Source organism: Myotis brandtii, unplaced genomic scaffold (assembly GCF_000412655.1).
Source record: "Myotis brandtii unplaced genomic scaffold, ASM41265v1 scaffold2195, whole genome shotgun sequence".
NCBI classification, from domain to species: Eukaryota; Metazoa; Chordata; class Mammalia; order Chiroptera; family Vespertilionidae; genus Myotis; species Myotis brandtii.
The window spans coordinates 186,009-196,753 of NW_005358236.1; the positions used below are offsets into that span (position 1 = coordinate 186,009).

Consider the following 10,745-nt stretch of genomic DNA (forward strand, 5'->3'; position numbering starts at 1 on the left):
TTGCTGATTTTATGTATTAGTCTTTTAGATCATTGCTATTGAATTTCTGAGCATATAGGAAAATATTTATTTCAAATTGTTCTGTCACAATTAATTCCCAATTTTATCAGTGGACTTCATTTCATTAATTTAAATAAAACCAATAATCTAGTGGTATAATATTTGGTAGGTATTTTGTTTCTTATAAAGACTTCTTGTAGGTTCTTGGTGCCAGTGTTTATAGGTAATATTACTCAATTAGATATGTAACCATAAAGTTGGACCCCAAAATTCCAATTTTTTAAAAAAAGGACTTTGTCTTACATGTTATCAAATTTCCTCTTCTGTACCAAGCTTGCCTAAGTGCTGAGAGGGAAAACAGGAGAAACTTACTTCCTGAGGAATTAGTGAATAAACTCTCACCAAATCCATCTAACCAGCTACAGGACACGGCTTGTCTCTGGATCTTTTAACATCTTGCCAAACATTAATGATTCCTCACTCTGATATTCTTATAATCCCCACTGTATTTTCAATAAGTTATGAACTCTGTAAAACCCTGCCAGCGAGTCTCAAAAAAAGGTAGAGTATCTGTCATTTTACAGACGAGAAATTAAAGCCTGGAGAGTCTGAACAACTGGCTGAGTCACTACTAAAGGGCCAAGCTGGGGTGAGAATTTAGCATGCCCACATCCAGGCCAGGTGGTACAGTGAAAGGAGTCAGCTCCAGGGGCAGGTAGAACTGCATTCAAATCCTTATTAGACCACTTGATAACTACATATCCTCACCAAGTAATTAACCCCCATGAGTCTCAGCCAACTCACCTCTAAAATTGGGGTCATAATACATATTTCTCAAAGTTCTTAGGTGAATTAAATTTATGCACAGTAATGAAGTACATGGCACACTGTAAATGTCTCAGGAATATTTCTTTCCTCCCCAGTATTTATCTTTCACTCACTCTCTTTCACCCATTTTTACCTCTGCATTTATATTCATAAATGTACTATGTTATTGAGACAGTGTGGGATAATGAAAAAATGGAACATAGATTGTGGAACCTGATAACCTGGGTTGAAGTCTTACCCATCACTTATTGACTCGACCCTGGAATCTCAGTTCCTTAGCTTCCTCATCATTGATCCCAACCTCACAAGGGTGAAGTATGAATCAAATGGGAGCACATCTGCAAAGTATCTGCCATCTGGCTACCATAGGTGTTGGGCAGTGGTAATTTTCTATGCCCTCCCTTCATTCCTTAAGAATTAACTCTAAGTCAACATGAACATGTGAAATGCCTACTATGTGCTACATATTACTACACAAGCAGCACTCAGTGTTAGAGCAATGGGCATTTGGTCAGTTGTGAGTAGTTTTTCCAGCGTTACTAAAGTTATAAAGTTTTTTTATATATTTTATTGATATTTTACAGGGAGGAAGGAAGAGGGACAGAGAGTTAGAAACATCGATGAGAGAGAAACATCGATCAGCTGCCTCCTACACACGCCCCACTGGGTGTGTGCCCGCAACCAAGGTACATGCCCCCGCCCGGAATTGAACCTGGGACACTTGAGTCCGCAGGCCGACTCTCTATCCACTGAGCCAAACTGGCTAGGGCTAAAGTTATAAAGTTTATGGCTAATGTAGTTTTCCTATAAGATAGAAAAGTTCCCAAATTATTGTAACAATGATGCCTCTCAGGCTTAGACAGGCCAGGGGTGTCCAAGTGTCACACCTGTGGTGGATGTTCTTGTGTGTTCCTGAGCGGGAGGTTCCACCAGAGTTCCAATATGGCACGGAGCCTCCCTTCATAGCTGAGATGGAAAAGGGACCTTCAGCTTAAACTTCAGGGCCCCACCACAAAGCAGATTTTTACATTAGAGCAAAAGATGCTGAGCCAATGAGCCCCTCAGCCCAGAGCCCCTGGCCCTCTAACCCAGCTCCAATGATGCAGCTAAAGAAGGCACAAGAGAGACGCATGAAAATTCCAGAGCTGACTCAACAATGCAGTCTCTCCACAAGCCGCATGTCTCTCCTTAGGCCTGTGCTTCATACTTTAACTCAGTCATCGCCATAGGTCATGTTCTTGTCATTCTTAACCTTTGTTATATTTGAAAAAATTTAGGGGGGAAATATAAAGAAAACTACCTAACATGAAACATAGGAAACAAAAGCAGTTGGGCTTAAACATGCCTAAGGAAGAAAAGAATAATAAGAACCATATAAAACAGACACCATAACCTAAAAGCATATATTGGAAAGGAAAGCTCTAGTCGCTGTTTACAGAATTTGATATTTTGTTTATTTAATTTTGGTTTTGTAAAAGCCCGAATCTTTGGGGATTCCTTGACCTTCTTAAGAAACATTCTTTGTGTGTGTGTGTGTGTGTGTGTGTGTGTGTGTGTGTGTGTGTGTGTAAGATTAGGTATTGAGGCCCCTTTTCTTTTTTCCTAGCATATTGTAGCACAATAAGTCTCTGAGTCCAAATGTATGGGCATGAGTCTGCCAGCCACCATCATCCTTGCAGTGGTGAGGGCCTGAGCTTTCACCCCACCTGGGGAAGGCCTTAGAGAGCAACCATACCCAATGGGGAAACCACATGGGAAGTGAAATCTTTAACATCAGTCAGGTTTCTAGGGGAGAGGGGAGGGAAAGGGATTTACAGGACTGCATTACAGACTGGGTTTTTCACAAGCCTGGTGTTTGAACTGTGTTTGTTCCACAAGCAGCTCACAGGGAAGACAGATCTGTTTGTTAGAGCTGCTGGTGGAGTCTAAGAAAAAGCAATTAAGAGGGAGCCATGTAGGTGAGGACTGGACGAGGCAAGACACCATTATTATATGAGGATCTTGTCCACTTTCAGGAAGCACAGTGCCCACAGAGTGCTTAGACTATCTACAAAATAATAAAATGCTACCATCTTTATCTCCTCTTATCTTTCCCAGCTTTCACCATTCTGTTTTCCCTATTCCCAGCCCAGTTTTTTTTAAAGGTTCTAGAGGAATCATCCAAAGCAACAGTCAGCTCTAGCTCAAAGACCAGAGTAATTTCCACCTTAATTTTATTCTATTCCTGAGTTAACATTTTAGGCATATCTTTAGCAATGCAGGGACTTTTTCTCTTCCTATGGACTATTAGTCACCCTTTCTTCAAAACATCTCTGAAAATTGAATGATGAAGAGTTTTAAAAACTCTGAGAACAATGGATGGATATGCAGTTAGCATTTCAGAGGTAGGAATAAAATCCAAAACTTACTGCTCAAATGGACAAGTGGTCTGTGTGTTCTGTAGAAAGAAAATAAAAGCAACTGAACTCATTAAAATTGACCTCAGAATTTAACAAAATGTTCTGTCCTTCACTCTCCCAGACAGCCATGGTCTCTTTTATCTTCCTGTGGTGAATTTTGCCTAGGGAGCTGTCTCTCTTCTCTCATCTTTTCATGTTTCTTTATCCCTTTTTCTTTCTTTTTAACTTTTCTGCCTCTGGTCCATATTTTTTCTATTTACCCATCTATCATTTTCTTTTTCTTTTTGGCTTTCTTTCATCTCTTCTTCACTAACTCCTTCTCCCTTAACAGACCTTAATATGAGACTAGATTACATTTTTAACTATTTATGAATACATTTTTATGTCATCTATATCTTTAATCCACACCCGAAGATATTTTTCCATTGATTTTTAGAGAGAGTGGAAGGGATGGGGAGAGACACACAGAGAGAAACATTGATTGGTTGCCTCTCGCACGTGCCCCAACCAGGGCCGGGTATCGAGCCTACAACCACAGTATGTGCCCTTGACCAGAGTCAAGCCCTGGATTCTTCAGTCCACAGCCTGATGCTCTATCCACTGAGCCAAACTGGCTATGGCTATGTTCTCTATTCTTAATATTTAATTCAAATGAGTTATAAAGTCTTTCATTCTCTCTGCAGTAGTTATCATTAATCATTTCGGTGTTAAGTTGTTGAAAAGACAAGATTCAGACAGATTAGAGTGATGGAACAGCTTTAATATAAGCAGGTGTCATAGCACTGCCACAGTGGGAAAAAGGTATACATCGGAAGGGTCTGGAGACCTCAGGCTCAAGCTTCTTTGTCCTTCCACTGCTCAGTTCCACAGAATAAGCTTTGTATCCAGTTCTCAAATCACAGCCAGATGCATGCAAACACCTCGGCCCCAGGAAGCCCCAGCTCTGCTCCTGGTGGGGCCTCTTACAGGGAGCTGGCCATGCAGGCACAGTTCAGCCTCAACTGTCAAAACCTCCAGCTTTACCAAAACCAAGTGCTAGGCATACATCCCAGTATTTTCACTCATCAGTGCTGACAGGCTGGTACATTGTGACCCAGAACAACTCACAGACCCATGGTGTGACACAACCTCTATATTTACTCAGTGTATTTAAAAGTTTCAATCAGTACAACACTAGGAACCCCATAGTTAAACATTTGCTTAATTCAGAACTTGCTGATATTAACACATAGTATGCACGCTTTCTCTTAAAAGCAAAATCCCACTAGATTGCCTTGCTGTATATTTAAGCTGGAACTAAAATGGCTCTTTGCTAGGAATCTAAAGTCAGTGTTTTCAGAACAGATTTCCCCAAGGCCGGTTTAAACAAAATGGAAGGGGTGAGCTGCTGCCAGCTGATCTGTCTCCCTCCGGTGGGCCTCCCTCTCTGCCCTCACCTTCCACTTCATCTCCAGGATGGCCCTTTCCACCTCCTCCACAGCTCGCTCTCTCCTTTCCACAGCCCTCTCCCGCCATTCCACTGCCCTCTCCCTCCTGAGAAGGTCCTTTTCTCTTTGGCTGGCCCATAAAGCCAGGGCCCCCACCTGCTCCAGGAGCCTGGCCCACTCGCCCTCGATGCCCATGGGGATCTGCGGTCCTTGGCCCCTCGGGTCCTGGCGCTGCGCTGCCTGACCTGGAAGGGATGGGGAGAGACACACAGAGAGAAACATTGATTGGTTGCCTCTCGCACGTGCCCCAACCAGGGCCGGGTATCGAGCCTACAACCACAGTATGTGCCCTTGACCAGAGTCAAGCCCTGGATTCTTCAGTCCACAGCCTGATGCTCTATCCACTGAGCCAAACTGGCTATGGCTATGTTCTCTATTCTTAATATTTAATTCAAATGAGTTATAAAGTCTTTCATTCTCTCTGCAGTAGTTATCATTAATCATTTCGGTGTTAAGTTGTTGAAAAGACAAGATTCAGACAGATTAGAGTGATGGAACAGCTTTAATATAAGCAGGTGTCATAGCACTGCCACAGTGGGAAAAAGGTATACATCGGAAGGGTCTGGAGACCTCAGGCTCAAGCTTCTTTGTCCTTCCACTGCTCAGTTCCACAGAATAAGCTTTGTATCCAGTTCTCAAATCACAGCCAGATGCATGCAAACACCTCGGCCCCAGGAAGCCCCAGCTCTGCTCCTGGTGGGGCCTCTTACAGGGAGCTGGCCATGCAGGCACAGTTCAGCCTCAACTGTCAAAACCTCCAGCTTTACCAAAACCAAGTGCTAGGCATACATCCCAGTATTTTCACTCATCAGTGCTGACAGGCTGGTACATTGTGACCCAGAACAACTCACAGACCCATGGTGTGACACAACCTCTATATTTACTCAGTGTATTTAAAAGTTTCAATCAGTACAACACTAGGAACCCCATAGTTAAACATTTGCTTAATTCAGAACTTGCTGATATTAACACATAGTATGCACGCTTTCTCTTAAAAGCAAAATCCCACTAGATTGCCTTGCTGTATATTTAAGCTGGAACTAAAATGGCTCTTTGCTAGGAATCTAAAGTCAGTGTTTTCAGAACAGATTTCCCCAAGGCCGGTTTAAACAAAATGGAAGGGGTGAGCTGCTGCCAGCTGATCTGTCTCCCTCCGGTGGGCCTCCCTCTCTGCCCTCACCTTCCACTTCATCTCCAGGATGGCCCTTTCCACCTCCTCCACAGCTCGCTCTCTCCTTTCCACAGCCCTCTCCCGCCATTCCACTGCCCTCTCCCTCCTGAGAAGGTCCTTTTCTCTTTGGCTGGCCCATAAAGCCAGGGCCCCCACCTGCTCCAGGAGCCTGGCCCACTCGCCCTCGATGCCCATGGGGATCTGCGGTCCTTGGCCCCTCGGGTCCTGGCGCTGCGCTGCCTGACCATGGCCACCCTTCTCCAGTTCCTCTCTGTGCATGCTCTTCAGGTGCTTCCACAGGGCTGTGGTGCCCACGTTCACCCCGGGGCCACGGCTCACCTGCCGGCCACATAGGCGGCAAGTGGCGTATTGGTTGGGGTGGTGCCCAGCACGAGCAGGAGCCAGGTGGAAATACTCCCAGGCCTCGGAAAACCGGGTCCCCTTGTTGTGGGGCACTGGGGTGGGCATGGCACTCACAAAAGGGCCAACCAGTTCTCCCATGTCATGGATCTCCTCCTCCTCCTTCATCAGTAACTCCCCTTTTGCCGTCATCCCGGTTCTCTCCTCTTCCTCCTCTTCCCGCCTCATACTGTCTCCTCTTCTATAGCTTTCCTTGAGCTAAAAGTCTCAGTTGAACCACAACTAAGGCTAACTGCGTACCTGGAAAGGAACTGTGGCAACTCTTGGGGTTTCACAGTAATGGTCAAAGGCTGGCCACACCTGGTTGGTGTGATGTTTTCTCCTTTCTGCTTCACTGGAGAGTCAGGGTGAGTCAGAGCCAAGCAAAATGGCCTCTGAGGCTCCCCTGCACATTCCCTCTGTGCTCCGGACGTGCTGATCCCTCCTTGGCAAAGCCAGAGTCAAAGCAAATTAGTGCAACAATTGCAAAGCTGTTCAGGCCGCTCAGTGTTCTCCATCTACATCCACCACGCCACGGTGTCTTTGAATGTTGAAAATTTTAGGTTTTCTCCCGGCTGCTTCCACTGTCTCTGTGCTCCTAGATCCTGTAAAATGTGTTTGGAGGTAGGATGAGCAGCCTCAATGTCCAGGCTGTTCAGGACGCCCAAGGCTGGGGCTTCCCCAGGTCTCTCTCAGTGTGGGTAGCAGCAAGCAAGGACAGATGCTGATGTGAGAGAGACTTATGCTTCCCAGGCACTGTTGCAACAAGCAGTCAGCGGCAACAAAGCCTGCCAGGGTCCGGGTAATAAAGTTCCTAGTGTGAGGTCAGCTTATCTCTCCAGAGTCCTCTGGGGCCGGGATTCTAAGAAATCCGAACATCAGGCTTAGCTGTTTTCAGCGGGAGGATCTGGCAGGCACGGAGGAGGAGGAGGTGGAACTTCTCCACAGGATCAGTGTCGCCTGTGGTCCTGGGCAAGCAGCTCAGCACGCTCCACCTTCCCCGGCACCATCACCTGCAAAGCCAACAGCTGGTAAGACCTTCCTGACAGCAGCTGACTCCAGATGTTTCGCTTATTTACTACATTTTCAGGGTTTTAAAAACAATGAAAATCATATTACATTTTAAAAGCAGCCTGACCTCTGATTCCTTATTTGGGTCATTTCTGAAGGGAATGAGAGTCTTATTCATCAAGCTTTGCAACCCCCAACAGTTGGGAAACACCCACCAGTCACAAGTGGTTACTTACTGGCACCAGAGGCTCTGGTCTTGTCTCCAATGGCTCCCGTGCAGGGTGAGTGCTCTGTGCGCCTTGAATAGTTAGTTATTAGCTGACTCCTGCCCCAGAGGAGGTACCTCCAGTTCCTGTTCCCTCCTACTTTCAGAGGAGCCTTGTTCCCAAATGGGTGTGTCCCTGCCTGTGGGTTTTTCTGCAACACAGACACAAATGCAAACTTTTTCTCAGCCCCTTCCAGCACTAAAAAGATGTTCCTGGCAAATGTCATGTAGTAAAAGAGCAAATCCAGCACCTACACGTCGTAGTTCTGTTTCCAGATGACTAGATCATCTAGCTTTCAAGCCAAGGAGATTTAACTGGAAAGGGGTGAATGTGGACAGAAGCCACATGCCTCAGGGGCATCTATGGTTTCAAATATTTTGCCCAATTGTCAGACCAAGAGTCTCAATTTGGCTTAGGAACTATAGATGTAAATTCAGTAAGTAAAAAGCCAAAGAACTTACAGGAAAGGGAAGATTAAATAAAAGAAAACACCCCAGTTCAAATAGATATAGCCAATTGAGAAAAAATTTGGATTTGCTTTATATTATATAATGTAACTAGAATTGGAAAAGTGGAAATGTGATTAGCTCCTCTCACTTGGAGTAGAATAAAGGGATAATAACAATTTAAGCAAAAAATATATTTTCATTCATATTATAAATAAGTGAAAAATCTGCCAAGAAGAAATAGGAAGAAAATAATTGAGTTATAGGGAGCGAAGCAAGATGGCGGCGATATAGGCAGATGCGTCCCAGAGAGTAAAAAAACAAATAGAGCCTGAGAGAAAAATTCCAAATGAAAAGGAATGGGGTGAAGGTGGGGAGGAAGACTCCAGATAGGAATGAAGAGTTGGTAAAGACATAGGGAAATTTTCTTTTAAGGTTTTTCTTTCTAGATTAAGAAGCTAAATGTTTTCAAAGTGATTCTTTGCAAAGCCCTTTGGAAAAGGTCTTGTCCAAATTTAGGGAAACTAATTATGGGTTAACTGACAAATGGTCACCATTTCAGTATTTCATCTGTGGAAATAAGGAAACGGTCAGTCTTACAGCCAGATTTAGATCTATTTCTCCTGACTCCTCAATCTCATAATGCTCCAACCATCCACTGGCTTCCCTCTGCTTCCAGGACAATGTTCCCAGCTCACATCTGGCCTAGGAACCCATTCCATCCGCCCAGCTTTGTGAATCCCCCACTACTTTCCAACAGAGACCACCTGTAGTCTGGGCTCATCTCTTCCCTGTCCACAAAATTCAACTTTGTTCTCTAAGTTACTTTCAGATTTCACTCTTCTCTGAACTCCTACAGAAATTTCAAAATACATTTGGCACGTATTACACAATTCTTTGTGCTATTCCTCACTTATTCCAGGTGGACTTAGAATAATGTGTTGGGGAAATCAATGATTTGGCTTGTCTCACTGAGGCAACAGGCACACAAAGAGTGAGCGAATGATTTAATTTAGAGTAGAGGAACAGGTCTCTGTGTGTGCTTGTATGTGTGTGCATGTAGACTTTTGTGCATATTTACTTCTTATTTTTTTAAATGTAACATGTTTTTTTTTTCATATTCATTTGGACCAAGTAGAAGTTTCCAAATAAAGACAGTGGCTGGGACTGCAGCCCAGGAGAGGAACAAGCCACCTACCCCATGGTCCCAGGTGCCAGCAGCTGTGCCTGCACCTGCAGCACAGCCCGAGAGAGGGACAAGCCACCCGCCCGGCAGAGGAGCAGTTAGGGGCGATCAGGCAAGCAGGCAGAGGGGTTAAGGGTGATCAGGCAGGCAGGCAGGCAAGCGGTTAGGAGCCAGCAGTCCCAGATTGTGAGAGGCAGTTGGACATCCCCCAAGGGGTCCCGGATTAGAGAGGGTGCAGGCCGGGCTGAGGGACCCCCCCCCCCATGCATGGATTTCGTGCACAGGGCCTCTAGTTGATATAATAATACTCCATTTCCTATAACTTTAACATCATAGAGATAATCATCAATCTTTGGCATTTTATTGGATTAAATAAACTGAATTCTTTTTTCTTTACTTAATAGGAATATATTTTAGGGAACCTATTTTACTTTTGATTTTTTTAGGACAGAAAGTGAAGCAATTTCACAGATCTGCATTCTTGCCACTGCATGTATCTCCACTGTCAAGTGTTGAATGAGTGGGAAAATGGGAGATGCAATGTTTGATCCTGCCCATCTTGGATACACAACAGATAAATTCCTCTGAAAGTTTTACATATTTCCTTGAGATTTTTGTAGTGACATACTGAGGTATGCTACACTGCACCTCAGTAGGATCTCACCAGAGAAATGTAACTTAGTATGTTTAAATTTGGTTTCTCAGCTCTGTAGAAGGTCCAGACACTTTGGGGCTAACTAGTCTGTGGGGAAATTGGCACGCTGAGCATCACATACAGCTAACGGTTCTTTATTAGTTAACTAGTATATTCATCAATTGGGAAATATTTGAGAACTAAAAACAAGGGCTGGTAATATGTAAAACTACATACATCTCTTGATGAGAAACAAGTAATTATAAATTGAATTATTATTTTTAAGTATCTCAGATAAAATAATGAGGATCCAATAAGTCTTATTGGATATTTTCACCAAGCTATTGAAGAAACCACCATCTCACAAAGAACAAACACAGTATTGAAAATAAAACATAACTAATCCTACCTCTAAACTTTCTAGTTTTGTGACATAAACAACCTGTTCTTCTATTTCTCTCTTATTTCAATACAATGTGTTTTACCAGGAGATATTTTGGACTGGGATTGAGGTAATATAGTTCCCAATTTGTGCTATCAACTACATCCCACACCCTTTAGCTAGTCTGTGATTCTGTGCCTTGGTTTTCCCATCTGTCAAGTGACAAGAGAAACATGGTAATTAGCCGTACGGCTGCTACCCTTCCCATTGGCTAATCAGGGCGATATGCAAATTAACAGCCAGCCAAGATGGTGGCCGGCAGCCAGGCACTGAAGCGAACAGGGAGGCTTGCTTCAGTGACTGCGGACTCCAACATTCCCCGCCTGACTTGCCGGCCTCTCAGCTGCAACTCTAAGCAACTATGTTGCAAATATAGAAGCTAAACAAAACCCCAGAAACCTGCTTTATTCAGCCGGGCTTCAGCCAGCCGGACCGCAACATTGTATCAAATACAGAAGGTAAACAAAGGCCAGAAA

General features: G+C 44.2%; 2 protein-coding genes across 3 annotated transcripts in view; one reads left to right on the forward strand and one right to left on the reverse strand.

Annotated features, from left to right (window-relative positions):
• CD96 (CD96 molecule) overlaps positions 1-10,745 on the forward strand; it is a 98,092-nt gene that overhangs the window by 34,886 nt on the left and 52,461 nt on the right. The window lies entirely within an intron of this gene.
• ZBED2 (zinc finger, BED-type containing 2) lies at positions 3,981-7,619 on the reverse strand. Of its 2 annotated transcripts, XM_005866007.1 has the most exons (3): positions 7,532-7,619; positions 6,131-7,297; positions 3,981-4,899 (listed from the first exon to the last, which is right to left on the reverse strand). In XM_005866007.1, the coding sequence occupies exons 2-3, from the start codon at positions 6,471-6,473 to the stop codon at positions 4,589-4,591; spliced, it is 654 nt and encodes a 217-aa protein (XP_005866069.1). In that variant the 5' UTR covers positions 6,474-7,297; positions 7,532-7,619; the 3' UTR covers positions 3,981-4,588. The 2 variants fall into 2 exon arrangements, with proteins under 2 accessions (XP_005866069.1, XP_005866070.1); XM_005866008.1 differs by lacking the exon at positions 3,981-4,899 and having other exon boundaries at positions 5,212-7,297.

Excerpts from the sequence above, each read along its gene's own strand:
- ZBED2 (XM_005866007.1), bottom strand. The coding sequence starts at position 6,473 with ATGAGGCGGGAAGAGGAGGAAGAGGAGAGAACCGGGATGACGGCAAAA. Across the intron at positions 4,900-6,130 it reads ACTGGAGAAGGGTGGCCATG|GTCAGGCAGCGCAGCGCCAG; the intron begins GTCAGGCAGCGC and ends CATCCCTTCCAG.